General features: G+C 45.8%; 1 protein-coding gene across 2 annotated transcripts in view; it reads right to left on the bottom strand.

The window, feature by feature from the left end:
• SLC38A8 (solute carrier family 38 member 8) overlaps window positions 1–25,776 on the bottom strand; it is a 332,753-nt gene that overhangs the window by 178,217 nt on the left and 128,760 nt on the right. For both annotated transcript variants that reach the window (XM_086949847.1, XM_086949848.1), the window contains one exon: window positions 9,591–9,789. In XM_086949847.1, the coding sequence (XP_086805973.1) occupies window positions 9,591–9,789 (199 nt within the window). The remainder of the gene's footprint in view (window positions 1–9,590; window positions 9,790–25,776) is intronic.

Genomic DNA, 25,776 nt, shown 5'->3' with positions numbered 1-25,776 from the left:
GTGGAGACTTTGGTCGCTGCTGTCACTGGTTGTGAGACTCACTTGAGGTTTGGCTCGACGAGGTCCCTCGTCGGGAATTCTGGTCACATTTCTTGAAGTGCGAGATGTTTCTCGTTATCTGTTTGTGGTCTGATTTGTCTGTAATCATGGTCCCTTTCTTTTTGATGACTTGGAAGGGGATGTCGAGGTACCGGCTGTCTGCCTTGGCGCGCCGATCACTCCGGACAATCACCCAGTCTCTTTCTTGGATGTTAGTGTCCTTGGCATGTCTTCGTTGGTCAGCGTAGGTCTTCATTCGGTGTTTGTTCCTGTGATCTATCTCGACTAGCGTGTTGTGGTCGACGGTGACAGGCCGCTGTTGGGGCGCGGGATCTGCCATGGGAAGTCGAGTCCGAGGTGTCCTGCCTAGCATCACGGTAGCTGGGCATTGGTTGGTGGTGCTGTGTGGAGTATTCCGATATGCTCGTAGCACTTCATTTAGTGTCTGTTGGACATCTCGGTGGGTTAGTTCAGTCTGTTGAATCGCCCTTTTGAGCGTCCCCATGAATCGCTCCACCATGCCATTGGCTTGTGGCCACAGTGGGGTGATTTTCTTGTGTTTGAAATTAAGATGTGTTGCAAAGTTTGCACTCTCATGTCCATTAAAAGGTGGTCCGTTGTCTGTTTTTACTCGGAGTGGAATGCCCCATGCAGCAAAGGTTTCATCCAGCACTGGGATTACTGTCGTTGCTCGAGTTGATGGTATTAGCTGTGCAAAGGGGAATCGGGAGTATTCATCCATGATGACAATGATGTATTGTCCTGATTGCAGTGGTCCGAAAAAGTCAACTGCTACTTGCTGCCATACCCCTTCCGGGAGGTCTGACATTTGTAGTGGTGCTGGGGGTTCTTCCCGACTGACCACCTGGCAAGTCACAGTCTTTCAGGGTTGTTTCTACCATGCGGTCAAGTGTGGGGAACCACACGCGTTCTCTTAAGGCTTTCTTGGTCGCGTTGATGCCTCGGTGTCCCTCATGTGCCAGATTGACGACCCCTTGACGCAAGTTGAGTGGAATCACAATCCTTCCCCCCCGCAAAAGAAGGCCGTTGTCACTGATGGAAAGTTCTTCACGCACTCGTTGGAATGCGGCCAAATCCTGCCGCATGGGGTCGGAGTCTTGTGGCGAGTGTTTCACATCCCTCCAGGAGTTCGTGCGGATGCGAGCCATGACGGCTTGGATGAGCGGGTCAGTCATGGATGCTTCTTGAATTGCGGCGATGGGGACTGTGGGTGGACAGGCCGCGTCAATGACAAAATGGAGGTATTCATCAGCTACAGACAGGGCGTTCCGGGCTCCAGCCATGGGGTGGCGTGACATGAAATCAGCCGGGTTTTCAGCTTTTCCAGGCTTGTGTATGATCGTGAAAATGTAGTCTTGCAAGCGTAGGCCCCACCGTTCGATGCGTGGTGGCATCTTGGCGTTGGGGTTACCGAAGATGGTGATGAGGGCTTGGTGGTCCGTGATGATTGTGAAGTGCTTGCCGTACACGAACAAGTGGAAATGTTCACAGGCCCACACTACAGCGAGGCTTTTTTTCTCCGGTTGAGAGTAGGCTTTTTCAGTGTCCGTGAGGCTGCGGCTTGCATACGCGATGATGTGGCGTTGGTCTGAATCATCCCGGTATTGGGCTAAGATGGCGCCCAGGCCCACTGGGCTGGCATCGACTGTGATCTCTGTCTTTTTTTTGGTGTCAAAGTATGCCAGGTTCGTGGCGGACCCCACAGCTTGCTTGATGGTGGTGAAGGCTAGTTGGCACGGGTCGGTCCAGTCGAAGGGTTGGCCCTGGCGAGTAAGTTCACGTAGGGGGTAGCTGATCGTGGCGTAGTCGCGAATATATCGCGCACAGTAGCTCGCCATGCCTAAGAAGGAGCGAAGGTCACTTACGTCTCGAGGTTTCGGGGTGTCTGCAAGTGCTACTACCTTCTCTGGATCGGGTCGCATCCCCTCCTTGGAGAAGATATGTCCGTAAAATTTCAGGGTGTCTCTGTGAAATTCACATTTGCTGGCGTTGAGTCAGGTTCGCGGTCAGCAGGGCGTGGCAGACTCTGTCCAGCGCCGTGTCATGTTCGGTTTGGTCTTTTCCGAATACCAGTAGGTCATCACTGTAATTAAAAGCATTGGGGATGCCTTGAATGACTCGTCTGATGGCTTCTTGGAAGATCTCGGCAGCCGAAGAGATGCCGAAGTTCAGCCGTTTGTATCGGAACAGGCCTTGGTGCGTAGTGAACGTGGTGATGTATCTTGATTTTTCATGGAGCTCCAGTTGGTGGTAGCCTTTGTTAAGGTCAAGTTTTGAGAAGACAGTGGCGCCATTTAGCTTCGTAATCATATCACTGATGTGTGGCCCAGGATGACGCTCCCGCTCGATGGCGGTGTTGGGTGCGCGCATGTCAACACACAGGCGGACTTTATGGAAATGTTCACAGGCACCACGCATCCGACTCCTATCGATCACGCAGAGACACATCCAGCGAGTCTTCCTCATCGCGCACCCCGACATCTCAAGATAGCGATGAATACATTTGCATGGTATCTGACCTGGACCATCTAAAGCGATACCCGAAACTGGACATCCTCATAGGCGACCATCCGGCGAAATTTTTCCTGGACTCAGGAGCGTCATTAAATTACATCACGTCGTCTGGTCGATGTGTGGGGTGACCGCTTGGCTTGGCACGCCACTTCGAAATGATTGTCTCGCCCGCAGCGATGACACCGCTGGCCAATTGCTGGGCACTGTCCTGAGTGTGGGTAGTCCTGACCACATCGGTAGCAGGTGGGCGCGGACTTGGCAGATGTAGAGTGACGCGAGCTTCCTTTGGATGGTACCTTTCGGGAAGGATGAGATTTGTGGGAGCTCGATGTCGGTCTGGATGGTTTGGATGTTCTGTGTGACTGAACGCGTAGTGCGTGGTGGTCTTTGTGGTCGGATTTATGCGTGCCCATTCGCTTGGCATAGTCTTCTGCCTGATCGTTTATCCGGGTCAGCTCCTCAATTTCCTCCAGCGAATGCGGTTTCTTGAGCAGTCGTCGACGGAGGGTTTCGGAATGGCATCCACTGATGATGCGGAGTCTCAGGGCATCTTCAGTTTTGAAGTTGTCGAAGTCGCAATATTGGGCTAACCTCCTGATGCGCATGATGAAATCACTCATGCATTCGTCTTTGTCTTGCGTGGCTAGATGAAAGGTGTGTCGTTCATAGTCCACATTGCGTTTGTGAAGGAATCGTCTGTCAAGAGCAAGTTTTACGTCATCATAGGTGGCGGTCGCAATATTTGGTAATTCTTTGATCTGTGCAATGTCTGGACCAATGAGGTTTCTTAGGGCCACTATTTTTTGTTTTGAGTCTTCCACTCGGGACCCTATCATGTAGTCCTCGAAGTCTTCACTCCACCGTTTCCACGTGGGGCCCATGCTGTTGCCTGGTGTTAGAGGTAGGGGCAGCGGTTGGCGCATGAAGGACGCTCCGATGGGGTTGTTGGCCATGGTTGGTGCGTCGCTCGGAGTGGACGGAGTGGACGAACCTCCTGGGTTTGGTTGTGGAGCCGCTGTGGCTGCTTGCGTTGGGCTCGTGCTACTGGATGAGCTATCAGGAGGTATGTCGGACATCTGTACTGTCCCCTCGGAGGAATGAGTGAGCTTGCCTGGATGTGCAGTGCTTGCAGTCCCTTTAGAGAATTTCCAGGGTCTTCTGTGGCTCTGTGTGCACTTTGTATCGTAAATTGCACGTGTTGGTCTTCTGTGACGCTGTGTGCACTTTGTATTGTAATTTGCACGTGTTGTACGTTAACTGTAGGCTTCGAGAACATCCAGGCCTTCGTTTGTGTGTATTTAGGTCTTCGCGCTCTTTTCTGACTAGGATATGTAGTTCTTAGTGTATGGCGCCTGACCTCAAGATGGCCGCCATTATTTAAACGTGTGCCGTGTAAGGCGCCGGCGCCTGACCTCAAAATGGCCGCCGCGCGGGACTTCTCGCGTCTTACTTGTGCCGAGGATCTTGCTGAGAGCCTTGCCTTCCTTCAGGTTCGGCGTCGCTGGGAGCTGCTGGGTGGGACTCACCTTCCGTTTTCTACTGCGGATGCAGGCAGCTTCTTCCTCGCGTCAGGATCCTCAGGTTAGTATAGTCGGGTTTGTGCTCGAGTCGGGACCACGTGGGGTAGCGCTCTGGCATATGCGCCTTCCTTCGTTGGTGATAGTCGGCTCACGCTTCAGCAGGCAGGAATTGCTTGGGCCACTCGGCGGATATGTAGATCTGCGCCTCTGGCGTTGTATCGATGTTGGCAGCGCCGGCGTCGATTCGAATTTTCGCGCTCTTCGCGCTACCGGCAAGCAGGCTGCTGGGCTCGGTGGTCGGCCGCTCTGTTCGGCTGGGTGGTGTTAAGGTTGGTGGGTGTTAAAGACATCCCACCCTCGTCGCCATTGTCAAGATCACCCTTTTAGAAAATAAACACACCGAGGCAGAGGCTCTATTTTACGTCTTGCTTTATTGCCTGACAGCCTCAGACTGCCTCACAGACTAATACTGCTTCCTGTTGCCTCACTTCCTTTTCCCTTTTCCTGCTCGCCTGTCCTGTCTCAAAGGTCAGGCGAGACAACGTGACACAGAGTACCCACACTCCTTTCATTTGAATGGCGGAGCACCTGCACTTCTAAGCACTCCTGCAATAAATTTACCGGGAGAGTATCGGCACTTCTGGGGAGCAAAGAGGCACTGCACTCTACATAATGATTACCTGCACTTCTATATTTCCTTTTAAAGTACTGATAATCGGTTTGGGTTGTTGGAAATTTATAAACAATCTAGCATAACTGCTAAACCGAACTCCGCAGAAGGGGGGCTTGGTGGGGTAGCCGACCGCAGGGAGGCGCCCCCCCCCCCCCGCCCTGGCGGTTTGGGAGGGGCGGGCTTCAGGCCAGCCGTTTTGGGCTCTTTATTTATAGCCCAATTGCAGCCCAACCATAAATTCTTTGGGCTCCTGCTCCCAGCCACCATTTTGGGTTTGGCGACCTGGCGGCTGGGAGCTTTGACATAGATAGTTTTTGCCCTCCCTCCCTCCCTCCCCTTTTTCTTAGTAAGTGGGTCTTGGTTTTTCCTTTTTCCAGAATTTTAGGTGGATTTTGGTGGGACAGGTGAGCAGGGGTTTTGGCTATGTATTGTCACTTGGAACAGGTACGGTTTGGTGGTTATTGGAAGTTTTCCAGGGTTGGCAGAGGTTTTTTGGTCATGGTTGACGTTGGGTTATCAGCAGGGAAAGGGTAGGCAGGTTAATATTTAGTTTGGTTACACATGTTGGGTGATTGACAGTTGTAAAGTGGAAGGCAGGTGAGGTTGTTTAACGGATGTGTTGAATTTATGGGGTTGTACTTTGATGCATTGCTTTGTATTATTTTTAATGTTGTAATGTATGGGTGGGGGCGGGTTCAAGAAAATGTTAGGGGTGGGTCAGGGGTCAGGTATGTGGTTTGATTAGTGAGGCTTAGTTTTGTAAGGCATGTGCCGAAGAATTATCAGGTTATGTGCACCGGTTTCAATAAAGAAGCCTTTTACACACAATCTTGGTTTGTGGCCTGCTCCCCCCCTCCCTATCATGCCTTGCTTTGCAGCCATACAGAACCAGTGACAAAAGGCCCTTTCCTTTTTTTAAGTGAAGTGTCTAATAAATCCCAGAGTAGCTATACTAGAAGCCACTTGCTTTGCAAGCCCCTCTCACAGCCTTCAATAATTAATGCACGTCCCCTGCTCCAGTCATAGATTTAAAGTGTGCCAGGGGAGATCCGTCCTAGACTCATGTTAATTTGCACTTAGTTACGGAGAGTCGCTGGCTGTGTAATAACTTGCTGCTGACAGGGCGGTGCGGTGTTTTAAACAATCAAATAAACTTTTTATCCCTACTCTGTAATCAACTGTAGGATTTTCGTAAACAGAGCAAAAATTTAAATCTTGCGTTAGGTGACCATGGCAACCAGAGAGGGAGCTGGCGGTGCCCATGTTTTTAAGAATAGCAGCCGGTTTCCATTTCGGTGGGTTAGGGGGTCGTGTAGGGCGTTGCATATTCTAAGAAAAAAAATCCACTCAAAAAAAAAAAACAAAAAAAAAAAACGAGGCTGCCTAGCCCTCCCAGTCATCTTGGCATAGTAAGAATTTCTTGGTCCACGTGCTATAGAGTTGTGGTGCAGTTTTTGAAGTGAACGTGTGGGAGAGACAGGCCAGGAAATTTGCGGAGAATATGGCAATGTTTACCAAGGCCTCGCCATTTAGCACAATGCAGTGTCCAGATAATACGTGCCAGGCAAAGTCTGGGGGGCTAGAAGCGGTCAGTGGCATAATGCTCCCGATACGGTAATAGCTCTTATAAGCTGTGCGCAGGATGCCATCCAATGAAAACGAGCAGATAAAACATGGAGCTGAACTATAGACATGGGTAAAGCCCTGGGCGCTCTCCATTACATGTAGAGATTACACTACCAGCTGACAAAATATGTTACGTCACACTGTACTGTAGACCTTAGCTTGCATCTCATGCCTGCTGGCTACGACGGACAGAAAGCAATAATAGGGAGGGGGGAGTGACAGCAAAAAGCGAGAGGGGGTGGAGAAAACATTGAAACCATTAACAGCGCGGCGCTCATGAAGAGCTCCGTGCTGATTATGTATGCAAGTGGGGCCTTAAAAAGAAAGTTCTCCTCAGACACACATTAACCACAACAGCGGATGGAAACTGTAGTTAGGTGGTGCTGCTTCCAGAATAAACGGAAGTGACGCAGAGGATCTACAGCCAATGAGCCCTCTAAGAAAAGCAATACCAGTGTTTACAAATGGCAAGCGGCAGGAGAAATTCCCCTACAAAAGGTGGAGTTTCACCCTTGAAACAGAGGACTTGATTTCTCGGAGAGACAGCGAATGCGCGCTGCCTAGGCGAGAGCTAAAAAACTGTATTCATGTATTGAGAAGGTTAGATACTGTTGATCATTGACCTTTCACCAAAGAGGGGTCTGGAATTCTTGCGCCTCAGTTCACCAGACACCCCAGTACACAAATAAACATTTCACATTTTTGAAAAGTACAGGTGTGGGACATCTAATGATGTGAAACTTGTGTGCATTACAGAATGTTTCCTTTACTATATTGGCATTCAAAAGGTAAATATTGTGGAAAGGTGCCATTTCGACACATGTAGAAAACGACAAACATTAGTGCACGCCGCCAAGGTATCCTTAATCAGCAGTGTAAATCAATCAGGGATTTGTAAAGCATGCTACTCACCAAGGAGGGTCTCAAGGGCACTGAGGTGGGCGGTAACTGCATTCCCATAGACCTTCGGGGTCTTTGCCACTGTGTTGGTTCCTGTGGACAGATAAAAGGTGGCGCTTTGGGGTAAGGTGGCTGCGGACTGCAGTATGCGCCTCCAGGGTCAGCCAGCACTCAGGGAAACCGGTCAAACCTTAGCATTTCAGAAAAGAAAAGCTCCAGTACTAGAGGGCCTCTCCTGGCCTGTGCATTAGGTTAACCCACACCCCATAGACACCATTTTAGTAGGAGACAATGGGCAACTGAGGATGGGAGAAACATTGCTGTTCTCCGTTTCATTTCTTTATATTTTTGTTTCCTGTGGTCTGTTGGTTGCCACATAATTAAAAATGAAAAAAGCCCTCAGAAACACCTAGCATTATAACTAAGCAAACATTCAGCATGGTACAAAGGACCCACTGAACTTAGTCAGATATTTTATTGAACAACTTTCCTTCAAAGCCTGGTCAGCACACCATGAGAAATCAATTTATGGTACAGGGCATTTGTTAACTGTGGACATGAGGGTTTTAGACAAACTACAAACACTTTCTCTGACCACAGCAGACCGAAGGAAGTAAAGATACTACTTTCGTATATCTGCCTTAAATGCAAAACTTTACGGATGACATTCTGGTTTCAGAGCTGCAAGCAGCACTGAAACAGGCATCTTACACATCATAGGCCATGATTCAGCATCCTCCATGAGGGGTAACTTTTGACATCCTTTTACAATACGTATGGCCGTGCATTACTATCAAAATTAAGGTAAAAAAGTGGCTTGAATTCAACCATAAGGTAATAAAGTGGCTTGAATTCAACCAGAGTATTCGACAGAAACAGATTAAAGTAGGCAGATCTTCCTGTAACCAACCCCTATACCCTACAGAGTTCCACAGTTCATTTCAATACTTGCACTTTCAACCTATAACTCTGAAGCTCCAGGAGAAATCAATAAGGAATCTGGTAAATATTCCCAAAGTGAACACAACCGTCAAGCGTAGAAAGCAACATTCGCTCATGTATCCTGGAGGTCTTGATCCCACGATGAGAGCGATCCATTTCAATAGCCACTTTCTCGGTGCATGATGAAAAACCTCAAGTATAGCTGTTCACCATCAAACTTTAGCACAGCCAGTGCAAGCAATCTGATGACATGTGTTACATGGTAGCTGTCATTGGTCAGAAGTGACTTGTCCATTTGGTGAGAGGCAGATAAACTACGCATGCGAGTAGTAATGCTACAATGAAATACATACACCATGATACTCTTGGGAGGACTTGTGCGTATGTGCCACCAGTGTGCTCCCTCCGCCTACAGTGGATATTAGAGTGCAGTTTATAAAGTATAAAAATTTCAGGAAAGAAACAAATCAAACTTATCATAAAATCTTTATTTCGGTAAAAAATACCATAAAAGCACAGGTTTAAAATTCACAGACACATAGCAATTAATCATCACGTTTCTAATAGAGTTTAAAACAATGGATAAAAACATTTAGGAACGCGACAGATTATAAATTGATTTGATTAAAAAAAAAAACAGCGCACAATGGATCATTAGCAACACATGCCAGGCTTAACCTTGGCCAATAAAGAGTCTTCGAATGCACCACATAGCAGCCAGAAAATGCGAGACAGCAAATACAATTGGTCCCGCAGTATCAGTTTTCAGTACTCTGAGCGCATGCTCACACTGCCGGAAGCCAATATTATTGCAGAGCAGCTTGAGCCAGTACTTCCTCGGGTTTTGATAGGCAGGGCAAAAAAAAAAAAGAGTACATGGGTCTCAGTTTTACTGCCATAATCACAGGAAGGGCAATTTTTCAGTGCTGACAATGTCCAGTTACACGTGAATGTCCTTAAAGGTAAAACACCATGCCTCCATTGCACAAACAATTTTCTGGCTACAACAGGGTAGATAATATCCAGAAAACGTTCTCAGTGGATGATGAAAAACCTTAAGTATAGTTGTTCACCATCAAACTTAAGCACAGCCAGTGCAAGCCATCTGCTGACATGTGTTACATGGTAGCGGTCATTCGTCAGAAGTGACTTGTCCATTTGGTTTGAGAGGCAGATAATATTGGACAGGAACCTACGCATGCGAGTAGTAACGCTACAATGAAATACATACACCATGACACTCTTGGAAGGACTTGTGCGTATGTGCCACCAGTGTGCTCCCTCCGCCTACAGTGGATATTAGATTGCAGTTTAGAAAGCATCAACATTTCAGGAAAGAACCAAATCAAACTTACATTTGTCCAGCTGATCTTCTACCACCTTGAGGAAAGCCACAGAGATCATGAAGAGATTAAACAAAAAGCAGATTTCACACAGCTTCCCAAGACCCGGACTGCAGACCTCCCTCACCACGCCCTGGTATGTAGTTTGCTTGCTGATCGAGGAGGAGTATCCCAGAATCACAAGACCACTGATCAGGAAGATCAAGGAGACCTAAGGAGACAAAAAGCAACATGGTCATGTCACGCCAGGCAGCATTAGTCAGGAATACAACACGTGAACTCAAAATATCCTGCAGGCAATTTTTGGTACATCACGTCTGGTCTACGATTTAGAACATAAAAGTTGTAGGGTTCTGGAGGTCCTTGTTTGTTTAAAATGATTGCAAGAAGAGTTCTTACATACTAATCTGTTGCGCTCATACATCTATGTGGAATCTTTATTTTTTCAATTGTGGTCCTAAGGATGATATACTTACCATATAAGGATGTGAGAGTACAACGACCTTCCATCAAACACAATATTTCCCCAGAGAACAAACACAGATGCTATAAAAGAGCATTCCAGGAATGATGGAGACTCCTGCACAGCTGGTCCGCTGTGGGATGTCCCAGTTCTCACGTATGATATGGAAACCACAGAAAAACTTCCTAAAAAGCCACCTGGATTTCAGACAAATTAGACCCCTTCAATAAGATATTTAACATCATATTTAGAGAGATGATAGGGGAGGGGTTGGGGACAGGGAAGACTTAAAAGACCAGACTAAAGTTAGGTTAACAGCGAGATAATCCCTCATCTATTCCACACCTTTATTAGCTCCATTGCACTGCCAAAGAAAAACAAATGTAAGTCTCCTCTGACTACACTAGTGTTATAGTATACCATTCGCATAACACGCCTTTTCCCAATAGAACCTGAAGCCCACTGTTGGGTCACCAGAGTGCCAATATCAAACAAACTTTCAAAGGGGTACAATGATCGGGGTAACAACCATCTGGGAGTGCATCGCCAGACATCTTGGATATGGATGATCTCTCCTAAAAGAACTTAAGGAAAAAAATCTTGTACAAATGTGAATGAAGAGAGCTCCTTAATTTACCAACCCAAATGATATACCAACAGGTGATGGTGCCTGATCCCTCCGTAACGCGCACTCAAGAAAATTGAAGGTCATTTGATCCAACGTGAAAAAGCAAAAAGGTTAAAAATGCAGCCCTAAAACCTGCACTTTTCAGTGCAGTGGTCTTCTCTAAGAACCCCTCATACCATCCATCTTGTCTCCTTCTGCTACGATCGATTGAGGCCCTCTGCTCGGCAGTCCCTCAAAGAGGATTTCCTTAAATGTCTATGTGGCGAAATATAGCATTCATGTTTCTTTCAGGACACAACAAAAACAAGTGGGACATTAGCTAGTGTGTGCCGTTTTATTGCAGGGGAAGGTCATTCATCTTAGTAGGAGCAGCTGCAGCAAAGGATGGTCAGGAGCTGGTTATACTGAGGGTCGTGGGCGCCAATATTTTTAAATCTGAACTTTGAATGCATGTAAGGACAGAATGCATAATGTTCAAAGCACTACTTACAGGGGATATATGCATATGTAAACCTTTATGGCAGCAACTGTGCCCTTATTATAAATTAAAACCGCAACCGGGCACAGTGTCAGTTTCCATGGTCTTTCAGTGTGTGGTCCGGGGGGGGGGGGGGGGGGGGGGGGCGAGGATGTGGACTCTGGAATGACGTGAAGAGCTAGTTTCCTCCCTCTTGGTTTTGGCTTTGTGCATGCTTGGGCGGAATGAAGTTCTGGGTCCAACACCTACAAATTCTTAATGCCTTCTGTGCTACACCCCTAACCAGGTGGTTTACTGAATTCTTGCCGAGTTATAGGGTAGGACTCTACTCGCTTGCAGGTGCAGCAACACCGCATAGTTTTTCTTCCCAGAAAGGCGGTCTATATGCATGTGTGAGCCATGTGTCTCGAAAACTGTTCTATATTCACGGATATAGAAGTAATCACACGTGATTCCATTTTTCGATTACATGTGAGCCTATGAAGAAACTAGGAGCTTTAGGACTAACCCATTGCCATCCTTTGGCCCACTGCCAATACACGGTTGAGGATTCATACTCACGACCTGATAAATTGCAACGGTAATGAAAACTTAAGTCTCAGAAGATTTTTTGTTAGGAGGTTAAGCCACACTCATAACTTTAGCAACAGAGAAATGACACTTAATTACGAGTCACAGCCATTCTGAAGTGGAGACCAGCAATTTGGGACCAATTGTAGCCCTTAAATAACTAATAATGTGAAGCTGGTGGTACAAAAATTATCCTACTAGGCTCGCAAAGTAGGCGGGTAGAACTCAACTCCCTAAATCGTATTGGCGATGCGCCTTGCTAACAATACATTGCAGAACCTCATATTCTCACCGGATCAAAAACAATGTAAATGCAGGTAACTGAGGCACACAGGGCATCAAGTATGTGTCCGCTTTGTTGGGTCTCATTAGTGCGGTGCAGACAGAGTCCTCAATAAATCCCTATAAGAGGTACGGGTGTGGGCAGGTGTCTGTCTCATAACTCTGTACCACTAGATCCAAGCTTCTCTTCATTGAGGAGACCCAATAAGGGTAAAACATGTAGGATTTAAGGTGTTCCCACACAGGGGTGGAGACTAGCCACTTCGATACAGACTATTCTTGTAGAGTCAGGGCCAAAAGAGATTTGCATATGACCACTCTTGGTCTACAGTGGTACTGTGAGCAAGGAAAGATGGACATGATTGAAAAATTAAACCTGATGAGATTCAAACTCGAGACATGAAAGTTACACAAGTGTCAGCAGCAAGCACTTCACTCACTTAGCCATACTGGGAATAAAATACTACACACTAAAATCTTCTTAATAACTTGTAGTGGGCAGAAAGGACTCCATTGGGCTAGGTCAGTGCCCTCTGGAAACCCTATGGGAACCATAAATGTGCCCAACAGTTCAATATCACTGAAAAGAGGCACCAATAAAAACTGAAAGCTGTACCTCTCACATGAAAGCTAACCAAAAATACTAATTCCAACTATGTCCCTAGATACACCCCAACACTGGCGGAAGGCACAGATTGGGATGGCGGGGGTGAACGGAAATGGAGAAAAAAAATTATGCACTTACCTTTAACCGTGCATCTCCTTCGTCATCTCTCCCGGCAGGAGCAGGAAGCACGCAGGCTCCACATAGCCAATATCAATGCTGCCATACAGCATTGTGATTGGTCTGAGCACTGCTGTTTGGCGCTCAGACAGGCAGGGGGAGCCAGGGCATGTTCTCCACCCAGGCTGTAATGCAGTCTGGGTGGAGAATATGCAAAGTGCGTATTACTGTTTGGCTGGGCCGAGAGGGCCAGCCAAACATTCATGCACACTTAGTGTGCCCACCACTCCCCCCACCCCCAGCTCCCGTGTGAGCAGCTCATTCCCGCCCGCGAAGCTGCTGCAGAAGGAACAAGTAGAATGATCACATGTTATTTTATTTTTCCTTTTTTACACTGTTGAAAAGCAGTGGAGCAATGCTCCTGCGCCTTAGCGGAGTAACCGCCACTGCACGCCAACAGATACATTGTGTGTCAAGAGGAAAAGGCAAAGTTCTGACCGATGCATTCTGGTGAGGACTTGAGTTCTTGACTTTGCGTCACTCAATGGAGAGCTCGAGGATCCACAGCGGTTGCCTCAGCCTTCACTAAACCAAATCAGAGTCGGAGAGATCAGCCAATACTGTCCAACAATTGAATTGCCTGTATCGGATGGGCGCATTTACTCACAGGCGACCAAGATTTTTCAATCAAGGTGAGTTCCCAGGCAATTTCCCTACCCAGTTAATCCACCTATATTAAGATCCGTGTCCCGAAGAGACCTCACTAAACAATCTCAGGTCGAAGCAACATCAATGTTTTTTCTAGAAATATTTGTAGTTATGAATCACATTATTTGAACTGATGCTTGCATATATGGAAGCCAGGACCGTGGTGTGTTGATTTGAGATTCGATATGAACTGTGAATAATAATTCCCTTGCTATGTACTGTGCATTCGCTCGTAAACTAGTCCTTGTACAAATACTCTTTCACAAATTCACATTTACCAAAAGTTGCCCTTGGCATAGATCAGGTTGCTCTTGTTTTCTATTAGTTTCTGTATAGGGAGCATGTGACATATTGTGGGAATGTTTGCCGTGGCTCAATTCAGGAGGGCCAGCAGTAAGTTTGTCAGTGACATTTCGAAGCCCCAGTTCCTACAAAAGATCTAAGTATGGTTGAAAGAGTGAGACATTGGCACTCCTGGGCAAGAATTCATTTTTTTTGTAACTGCTAAAGACCCATAAGAACAGGAGTGATGCATGGGTGGACACCTGCAGTACTCGTGACGCAATACCAGAACCAGATATATTAACTAGTCCATACTCCAGAATCCAATCCTAAAGGATGCAGCCATGTTTCTCCCAAATATTGATAGATTGGGAAGGTCAAAAGAGGGTCCAGACAACTCGAAAAGGTATTTGAGGCAGAGTATGCTGCTCTGTAAGCGTTTCTCGCCTCTTCGGTTGAAGAAATGGTTTTTAGAAGGCAAGTGTATCCTCCTTACACCTCCCATGCCATGTTTGACTTGACATCGACAGCTTTTCAATTCTCCTTCAAAAAGCATGACAGCCGGTTAACAAATCTTAGTAGCAGTGTCCTATCGGTCCCCAAGAAGTCAAGTTCCACCTCAACTGTGGACAGAGCAACCTCTTGCAGGTCTGGACACAGTAAAAATTCAGAGAGCCAACAATGTTTTATTTTATGATCTCCTATAGCTCACTTCTTTGAGGGACGGCATCAAAACTTAGCACTCTTACGGTGGCTTGAGGACTAGCATGTCTTTGCTCTATTCTATACATTTTGCAGCAGCTGGGAAGGGGGTCCACTGCTGCAGGCCCCAGGCACAAAGATAGTGCAGCGACCCATGTGCCATATGAATGCCTACAGGTCACATGTCTGAATTTTGGCTTTAAGGGCTTTTTTTCGGAGCTTATGAACATTAAGGCATTTGGTTTGGTGTTACCAGCAACTATTACTGAAGGCCACCACCCTCAACCAGAGATGATTCACTTGGTGTTATAGAAGCAAAAGGTCTCCTATTTTGGTATGGCAATGTGCTGCATGTCACCAATACAGGCCCATTTCCAGAATCAAGTTAACCTTCTACCATTGAAAACATTGGTCTTAAAAATCCCAATGATTCATTCATCCGTCTGAGAAAATAAATTTAAATAGGAAGTAGGCAAAAGTGATGGCCATTCGCAATCAAGTGCCTGACAACTACTTTCCTCAAAGGCAAGTGATGCTTCTTTGCCAATATTTTCACCAGTTGATCATTGTTCTGGAGGAAATCCAGGGCTGGTACATTAGTGCACCCCATCTGGTTTGACCATAGGTCTACCCATCGAGGAGGGCTTTGTGTCCTACAATTCTTCACCGCTCATGCCAGCAGTGGTGCCACCAAGCTACACTGTGGGAGCTCTCACAGGGCACCTGCAATGCCCTTTTCAAGCCTCCTCAGTGTGCCCAGAGACAAGAAAGCAAAAGGAATAAATGATGGATGGAATGCTGAACAATGCAAACATTCACCCCCAGTGACAAAAATCTGGGTTTAATCAATTGTTCTTTTGCTCACCACACCACCCCAGTTTGGTCACAGACATTTGCAGATCAGTTTTGACCCTGTTCCTCATGGGAAACAGTCCAGCCCGAACTGCAAAGCCAGGCCCTCCCGGGACCAGAAACAAGCATCCTGGGACCAGTTTTGGGGCATCACCCCTCAGTCATTGTCTGAGAAGAGCCAGCAGAAGTGGCGGTGCTGAATGCATGCCAGTAGTTGCTGGAGGTGGGTTTATGCAGAGACTTGTGTTTATATATTCTGACTTTGACCATCATCATAAAAGAGGATTGTTGAAAACTGAGAACTAAAGAGAAAGAAAAATATAGGAAACTGTGAAAAGGCAGATAATAGGGATGGAAAATAACATGCAAGCAAGAGTGATAAGGGGACAAAAGTGTTGGTGGTGGAGATAAGAGGCATAAGGTAGAAGCAAAACTAAATAGCCTAGGTATTAGACAGTAACCATATATGACAGCTCTGGTGGTCGGTACCTGATAAACACCTTGGACCCTTACACTTTTTTTTGGAAACACAAATTAGTCACCAACAGTCAGCAGTCATGTTGCACCGCTATCCATAATACGCGGTTTCCAGACACTGTGTAGAGGTGACAATAGACTTCCCTGGCTTCTACTCCAAGAAGAAATTCCAAAAGCAAATTATGTTTTGTGAACTCAGGATATTCTGTATTCAGACACCCCCAAGAACTTCCTATGATCACGGCCCATGATGGTCCCTGGTGAGGGCTGAATGGCTGGTTTTGGTCCAGGTAATGACAACAGAGGACTTGTATTAGAGTTACATCAAATGAGTCCCTCTCTGTTGGTCTTGTTGTTTCTTTCATGCATCCCTACTTAAGTAGGAGTGAAATTAAAGCGCCTGCGATCACCATGCTTAAAATAAAAGGATGTTGAGTAACATTTTGAAATTATATTTAGCTACATCCCGGCCTCAAATGTCCCCAGAGTGGTGGTACACTAGACCATTGCTTAGATATTGCCTGGGCGGATTTGCAGGGTGGTTGCAGGCGGTCAGCACCCACCCTTATGATTTAGGGACCCGGCCTTATTTTATATCGGGCTTTGACACAAAGCAGTAGAAAAGAGAAACATGTACAACCTATTAGAGTAAGTTAAAGAGGCAGGAAAGTGTTGGATGGTAGAGGAGGTGGAATCAAAACTATTTAGCCTTAATGTTTGTTAGTCCTGGTTTTTTCAGTCGGTTTATCCCCAGGCGGTTTGCTTTTTGGTATTCTGTTTGACCTGTTACTGCTGGTTTTATGACCATGGGCACCTTAACACTGCAGATCAGGGCTAAGGTGCATATGCTCTCCCTGTAAATTGGGTTTATAGACTGGTGTTTCCATGATAAGCTTATTTGATTTACTACTAAGTCCCTAGTATAGTGCACTGTGTGTGACCGGGGCCTGTAAGTCAAATTCAGCTAGTGGGCCTGCAGCAGTGATTGTGCCACTCACACAAGCTTTTCAAATGGGGTTTCAGGCCTGCCACTGCAGTGTCTGCATGCAGTATTTACTGCCCTGTTGACCTGGCAAGTGCACCCACTTACCAGGTCCTAACATTCCCTTTTATTACATGTGAGTTACCCCTAAGTTAGTCCCAAGGAACCCCTATGGGCATGGTGCAGTGTATGTAAAAGGTAGGACATTTACTGATGTGTGTGACATGTTCGGATAGTGAAATACAGTGCATTTCGTTTTTCACTATTGAAAGGCCATCTGTCCCACAAGATAGAATGGAAGTTTTTTTTTTACATCTTTTAAGTATAAAACTTTCCAGGTGGGCAAGATAGAGAGATGGAGTTAAGTATGCCTGTACTCCGAATATAATAATGCATCTTTTAGTAAAGATAATTTATATTGTGTGTTTGAAATACCACTTTTACAAAGTGGGTATTTTCTTGCTTAGCCATCCTATGTGCCTCTGCTGGTTTGTGGATTGACCGTCAGCCTTTGGAGTGACAGGGACTTGGGATGTGCATTCACTGTAGACAGCCACTGGGGGTGTTGAGGTGTGCCCTGCCTTTCCTGGATGAGTAAGGGCTGGGCTGAATAGACCCGGGCCGCATTTAGAGTAGGGGAGAGGAGATTTCCTTGCACCTGAATGGGCACAGTCTGCCTTACACAATGCGGTCTCCACCTACTGCCGGGAAGCTACACCAGGAGGACTGAACTGGTTTTGACTGAGCACAGAGCCTCCCTGTCACAAGAGAACAAATAAATAGAGTATAAATATTGGGACCCAGACCTCAGAACATTAGAATACGTCTGGACTCGAAAGGAAGGAGAAGAGCTCGAGCTGTCTAGGCGGCCCTGAAGAGCGGCAAGGGGTGGGTCGAGAAGCAACGCGAACAAGGGGTGGGTCGAGAAGCAACGCGAACAAGGGGTGGGTCGAGGAGCAACGCGAACAAGGGGTGGGTCGAGGAGCAACGCGAACAAGGGGTGGGTCGAGGAGCAACGCGAACAAGGGGTGGGTCGAGGAGCAACGCGAACAAGGGGTGGGTCGAGGAGCAACGCAAACAGCGGGTGGGGGGCAAGAAGCAACCCAAACAGCGGGTGGGGGGCAAGAAGCAACCCAAACAGCGGGTGGGGGGCAAGAAGCAACCCAAACAGCGGGTGGGGGGCAAGAAGCAACCCAAACAGCGGGTGGGGGGCAAGAAGCAACCCGAACAGCGGGTGGGGGGCAAGAAGCAACCCGAACAGCAGGTGGGGGGCAAGAAGCAACCCGAACAGCAGGTGGGGGGCAAGAAGCAACCCGAACAGCGGGTGGGGGGCAAGAAGCAACCCGAACAGCGGGTGGGGGGCAAGAAGCAACCCAAACAGCGGGTGGGGCAAGAAGCAACCCAAACAGCGGGTGGGGCAAGAAGCAACCCAAACAGCGGGTGGGGCAAGAAGCAACCCAAACAGCGGGTGGGGCAAGAAGCAACCCAAACAGCGGGTGGGGCAAGAAGCAACCCAAACAGCGGGTGGGGCAAGAAGCAACCCAAACAGCGGGTGGGGCAAGAAGCAACCCAAACAGCGGGTGGGGCAAGAAGCAACCCAAACAGCGGGTGGGGCAAGAAGCAACCCGAACAGCGGGTGGGGCAAGAAGCAACCCGAACAGCGGGTGGGGCAAGAAACAGTGGGTGGGGGAAGAAGCAACCCGAACAGTCGGTGGGGGAAGATAGCAAAGAACCAACACAAGCAATGGGTGGGGCAGAGGGGAATAAGCAGGGGGACCGAAGGAATAAAGAAAATAGCACCTCAATCGCAGCAATCAGTGGATGAACAGCAGGAGAACACTTATCAAACTAAATCAAGCAGTACTTGGTAAAGTTGCTCCACACTAAAGATCAGGAAGTCACATGTGCAAGTACTGGAGAATTAGAAGGCAACAAATAAGAGTAAGAATGACAATTAAGCCAATGAGTGGTAAGCAATGGGCTGGCTCATAGACCCTTATGGTAAACAATAGGTCTCACAGCGACAATGCATGCACTGTCAGCAGGCGATACCTGAAAAGGCATTTATCTCGTATAAAGTGCATATTGACCTTATTTGCAATAACGCCACTTTAGCATAGAAAAAAACAGGTATTTCTCTAAAGGCAGGAAGATAACCAATTTCTAAAAAGGGCCCCTTCCAATTTTTTTTAAAAGAAATTTCAACCCATTATTTATGTAGAAGCAACACAATACTGGGAAAATCATTATCAACACCACAGGCTATATTATATAATATGACTTCTTGCCTTCTGATAGTCTAAATGCAGCCACATTTAGTAGGAGTAACTGTAAGAGTAGTATTGATTATATATTAGTATCTATTGGCCTTTGGCCAATTTTGCTTGATATGGTAGTAGAGAATAGAACGGATGGTGATCATTATCCCCTATGTTGGACACTAGCAGCTCATTTCTTTGAACCAATGTCTTTGAATAATGAAGATACTAACTCTAGTGTCATTGAACAATTATTAAGCAATAACGTAAGGCCTTAAAATGGCCTTCAGTAGGAGGTAGTGAAGCATGATTTATGATACTTTTGTAGATACAATTTCTCCGTACATAGATTTGCCAGCATCAGAGTTTCCAATTATGAACATACATCATGCATTGGTAGATGCACTGACTCCTATTTTGAGTAGGATTCCTAAAGAATGTAAAAAGGCGAAAACTGAAATGGGTAATCTAGAGAACCCCTGGTACAATAAAGAGTGCCGGGAGGTAAAAAAGGAACTCATTTTGGATACAAAAACTAGAAATATATCGATTTCTTTTCTCCCTTAAGGTCAGTGCAAGAGATTACTATTACCAACTAAGAAAAATTGGCATGATAACATATGGACTGAATGGATTAGTGCAGCCAAAGCCTAGGACCACTCTGGTTTTTGGCGACTGATCTCAAAGGGTAACTAGGTGGGAAGATGTAGCAAGAACCTTTTCTTGATGCTAAAACTTGGGTCAGCCACTTTTCCCACCTTTACTCAATATCTGCGAATGTTACAGAATTTAATATACAAGATTATGTATTAATCCCAACTACAGCCCCTTTACATTTTAGCTTGGAAGATACTTTGGTAGCAATGGATGCAGTAAAGCCGGGAAAAGCACCAGGCCCAGATAAGATACCAGGAGATCTATTGAGGCATGATAAAGAGGTTTGGGGCACTTATATTCACTTTTTATGTAATTTAGTCGCCGCCGGTGCACCAATACCAGGATCATGGAAAGAAGCTGAAATTACAACAATTTTTAAGAAAGGAAATAGCCAAGACCCTTCGCATTATCGACCGATTAGTTTAATAGATGTTTTACCAAAAATATATGCTCGACAAATTTTAATGAAATTAAATGATTGGATGGAGGAGAATAGTATTTTATCAAAATATCAGGTTGGCTTTAGAACCAATACTAGCACAATTGACCAGGTCTTTAGCTTCCTCCACATGAGATGGAAATGTACAGATGTCCCAACTTAAAAACGGTATATTGCATTTGTTGACTTGAAGGCCGCCTTAGACCTCATCCCTAGAAATCTCCTCTGGTAATCCCTACAAAATCAAGGGATACCGGGAAAAATACTCATGCAAATTATAAGATTGCATGAGGAAAATTTTGCAAAGGTCAGGTTGGGTCTGAGGGGTGAACTCACGGAGCCAATTCAAGTAAAAAGGGGAGAAAGGCAGGGATGTGTGCTGGCGCCCGCCCTATTTTCATTGTATGTGAATGGAATATCTATTGGGTTGCGGACATGATTCTCTCAAGTTACGGGGGTACCAGGACCTGCACTTTTATTTGCAGATGATACTATCTTAACCCAAACGCCAAAAGGTTTGCAATGTTTAATAGACACTTTTGATGCATATTGTGAAACTAAAGGCTTGGAAATAAATTCTAGCAAAACAAAATACATGGCAGTGAATCCCCATAAGTCTTTTTTTTTTAAATTTAACAGTAAACAATCCAAAGCTAGAGTACGTGCTTAATTTTAAATATTTAGGTATAACCTTGGACACCAAAATAACTTGGAAACCGCAATTGGAGAAAAGTAAAATCATTTTACTCCAAAACAATCAGCATCTGTTTATGGGGCAGCGTTATGGGGGCCTTCAAGTAACTATACTTTTATGGTAGCAGAAAATACTTTTTTTAGGAAATTACGCCTTCCAATGCGTACACCACTAATACCTATTGTGATGCACCTAAATGTGCGCCGTATGGATCAGGCAAAATCTAAGACCACTTAATTTGGGTGCAACTCTGGTCTACAGCAGAGCTCACACATTATAAAGAAGGGCTTGAGAAAATGTTACGGTTCAATCACGGAATGGGTTTACTGTGGCTCAAGTATGTTAATGGTTGGTTCCATAGATTAGGGTGGAGTCATTTTTGGGAAAAACCTGCTCAACTGTCTTTGACCTCTAAGAAAATATTAAAATCAGTCTTTTGGGCCTATATCCAAGATAGTGTCCCACAACGCTGCAACTGGCACATTAACAACACGGTTTCTTTTAATGAAGTCAATGTGGAGTTTTGAGCCATTCTTGGTTGAGGTGCAGCCACAGCTAGCAAAATCGTTCTATATGAAATTTCGATATGGTGTTCTGCAAATTAGTTCAAACACATCGAAATGGGCCCGCAAACAGGGTTAAGAAAATATTGAGCACTGTGTATTGTGTCAATCCGGTGCAAAAGAAAATGACTTACATTTGTTATTCTTTTGTCCAGCTTATGAAAAATCTAGGAAAAAATGGATTAAACCCATTAGTCGGTTATTGGGTACTAGGTCTTGCCATGAAGCAGATATAACCATAGTTATGTCATTTTTCTTAAAAGCTATTAGACATAGGAACTCCATTTATTTTTATTAAATTGTAGTCTGTGTTAAAGACTTTTTTTCAGAAATTAGTCGTTTTAATACATTTTATGAATTAGGGAATACATGTACTAATATGTGTTATAAAATGGTGGTTGTTTTTCTGTACTGTGCTTTTATGGTTTTTTATGATACAAAAATCGAATACAGCAGATTTGATTTGAATACTAAGAACCGATAATTCACAAAAGGTCGTTTTTAGTGTTAGTAGGTATTTATTTGATGTAGGCTTAGTAAGGGTAAAGGAAGGCTTGAAATGTTAGTGTATTATGCTTGGAATGTCAGTATTATATTAGTTCTGCATTTGCATTTTATGTATTACATTTGGAGCATTGTTATCATTTGTTTTGCATTTGCGCTTTACTAATTAATAAGAAAATATGTGGAAGGGCATACCAAGAATACATATTGCACTTAAAGTACTTCCACTTTTCAACAAGTGATTCCCAATTAGGAAGTTAATTAAATGATGCTAGATAGATTTTTATGTCCTTGGTTAATACAGTTATATCTTGCTATGATTCCTCAATATGTTTTAATTATTTAAACCGCTTACATTTTAATTGTTATTTTCTTTTAATAGGTTAGAAAGGTCAATACTGAAAATATGAATTTTAATACTTACACAATGGTCTAGCGATACCGTTAGAATGTTTTATTTTTATGTAAATTGTATTGTATATCTTATATTTTTTAAACCGAAATAAAGATTAAATGGATTGAATTTGATTGATAATCGGACTATCTGGACACCAGCTTTACTTTTTGAAATAATCTGGTGTTTGGACACCAGATGCGTTTCCTGGCATGTGCCATATTCCCAGATTATTTTTTATTGAAATGTTTATTTTTTTATTTTCATGCTACACAAAATATAGAAACAACAAACTAAGAGCAAACAGCATGCATGCAGAGCAGGATGCCTTCAAGGCTTACGAGCATTATAGTTGCACGTTAGGAAAATAAAAAGCATCATAACATTCACAAATGGAGGTTCCTCTCCAGGCTCTTAGGACTCCCACACCGGCACCAGACAGATGTTCTCTCTGTGTCCATTCCCAGACAGCAGTTTCACACACAATTCCCCCCTGAGCAGAGTGAAACCTTCCCAAGAATGCCCACGTCTCATATCTTAGCAAATTTCCTGGGACATCCATAGTCCATATACACCATCTCCACCTTCATACACCACTCCATGCTGGGCTCCAAAAAAGCCACAGTAGGCCTTGCAGTCCTCCCCCAAGAGGCAAACAACATAATGCCTTGCAACCGCCAGGGCCACTTTGCACAGAAGGAGTGCATACTTGTTCAAGGTTTGTTTGCCCCATATTCTCAGAGCTACCAACTGTGGGGTTAGGGCCAGTTAGTCTCGGATCACTGCAAACAAAACGTAGGTGACCACCTGCCAATAGCTCTGCAGCCAGGACCACCACCAGGGAGTGTGTAGTAATGTCTCAAGTTGATGACAGCCCCAGAGAGAGAACTCCCCATCTGTCAGCTCCATATGATCTGGGTGTAATAGACCCTGTGAAGGATTTTCAGTTGAACCAGGTGGGAGTCAACCGTTTTAGCCACCACCCTAGGGTGGTGACAGACCTCCCCCAAAACATCAGCCTCCAGCACACCCAGGTCCAGCTCCCCCCTCACAGCAGTCAGCGCACGGAGACCATGCAACAACAAGGTGATGTAGAGCTGATAAATCATGTGTTTCATTAAATGGGCTTCCAGGACACTATGCCCTAGCAGAGAGTGTTCTGCCACATCCTGTAACAGGTCCTCATATCCCTGAAGAATATGTCAAATCTGGAGATGCCTTAAGTTCTGATTCCCTATAAGCTTGTATGGCTTCTACAGATCGAAGGACAACAGCCCGCTGCCCGCCCAAAGATCACCAAGTTTAAGGATATCTAAGATCCAATTTATGGGGCCCCTCCACCAGGAGGCGGCTTGCGAGTTGGTCAGTATCCTACAGGCTGATTCTAGGGTGACCATATTGCTTCAATCCAATTTCCGAGTCACCCTCCTCCATTACTCGTAGCACCATAGCTGTCAGTTTTGGTAGAGTCCATAAGCAGCTTCTGCCTTACAGAAGACGCAAGCATCCCCTGGGTCCACTGCCCTCCTGTCGGCCACGAGCGAGGCCTCCCGCTTTGTGGCGCCGAACCAGTCATTAACATCCAGCAACTGGGATGCCCAAAAGTAAATACAAAGGTTCTGCAGTACCACCCCTGCTCCCCATACTCTAGTCTCCAGGTCAGTGTGGTTAGTGCTATCCGTGCAGCCTCCCCATCCTACAGCAACATGCTAGGTACACCCTTCGACCTGCTAATAAACTGTCAAATACTGCAAGAGCAATTCTGTTAGACAAAGGAATTCCGATAGGCATTTTATTTTATAAAGGGCCGTCCTGCGACTTAAGGGCAGGGGAAGGCATTGCCAGTGGCCTACGTCTCATAGGTAGTCCTTCAGTACCCATCTAGGTTACAGATGTAGAGCAATCCTGGGTCAGTCTCGACATATATCTCTAAGTAAGTAAAACCTACCTGCTCCCACACCAGGAAGTACTGCCAATGCTCCACCTTGCTCCAGTCTGTTAGTGGTTATATAATCAATTTGTTCATATTAATATACACTCCAGAATACTCTGCAAAGATCCATTGGATTTCAAAAATCTTGGGACCGAGAGGTCCGGATGAGCTAGATGCAAGAGCATAGCACCCATGTATAAAGTTAGCACGTTCTCCAAATCAGGGTCCTACCTCAGACCACGCAGCCATGAGTCCCATTGCACCTGGGTAGCCAGAGGCTCCAGGGTCACTGCAACAAGAATGAGGGATAAGGGAACCCTGGTCTCATCCTCCTCCCCAGCCGTAAAGCATCAGAAAGGGTCCCAATAACCCTGACCCTGGCTATTGGCTGATTGTACAGCAGCTTCACCCATTTCAAAAAGGAGGGGCCAAAGCCCATCTTCTCCAGCAATGCCAACATATATGACCACTAAACTGTTTTGAATGCCTTCTCAGTGTCGAGTTCCAACAGCACCACCGGCTCCCAGGAAAGGACTTTAGGGACCAAACATCCAAAAGGCCGTCTTAGATTGTGCCTGGTCACCCTGTATGGTATAAAGCCCGTTTGATGTGGTGCTACGAGGGTATCCACTACCTGCCCCAGGAGTTTGTCAGGATCTTTGTCTCCTCAATAAAGAGCGAGATCGGCCTGGATGAGACAGTCTCTAGACCGTTTCCCTTTCTTGTGTAAAAGTACTATGGAGCCTGTCCGAGGTCCCTGGGCAGGCTCACTCTGCCCTAGGGGTCCAGAACAACTTCTTTAGGGGTCCCGATAAATGGCTCTCCGCACATTTTAAAAACTCCAGGGGGGAACCCATTAGGGCCCGGGGCATCCCACAATGCATTTGTGTCAGGGCTTCTGTGGTTTCTGCCTCTGTCAGCTCTCCATCCAGCAGTGTCCTGGCTTCTTCCCCAGCACTGGAGTTGAAAGGTCTCTTAGAAAACTGTCCAAGTCACCTACCATCGCCCCTGCTTCAAGTGAGTACAGGCCACCCAGATAATCCACAAAGGCCTGTTCAATGTCCCCAGCCAACTTGGCCTTCCCACTCCCATTCATGGTCACCCCCTTCACCTATCGGTCACTCCTCTCTGTGCAATAGCTAGACCAGGCGCTTCCCGCCCTTTTTGCGGGTCTCATACAGTCTACACTGTTGGGCATGGTACTGAGCTTGAGTCCTCCCTTACCCTATCTATATCAATGGCCAAGTCAGCGGTCAAGGACTTTATGTATTCGACCAATTAGTCAACTATTGCCATACTCTTCATCTCGCTTCCTCCTCTTCCTGGCAAAATGGGCTATCAAATGTCCCACGATCATGGATTTGTAGGTTTCCCACAAACTGACCCTGAAGTCCACAGTCCACTCAATTTCCCTATGGTGGTAATCTGTTACTTCCTGGTCCAATTTTCTCGTGTCCCAGTCTGTGAGGTCCCAGGGGTCTAGACGCCACTCAAGGTGGGTCTACCATGTCGGCAATTGGAGAACTCTCATTAAGTAGAGAAATTGGAGATGCTCCTCAGTGGAAGCACTGTACAGTCATGTCTGCCCTGTTGTCAGGTGGGCACCAG

The sequence above is a fragment of the Lissotriton vulgaris genome, unplaced genomic scaffold, assembly GCF_964263255.1.
Source record: "Lissotriton vulgaris unplaced genomic scaffold, aLisVul1.2 SCAFFOLD_912, whole genome shotgun sequence".
Lineage (NCBI taxonomy): Eukaryota > Metazoa > Chordata > Amphibia > Caudata > Salamandridae > Lissotriton > Lissotriton vulgaris.
This window is presented reverse-complemented; position numbering and strand designations above follow the sequence as displayed.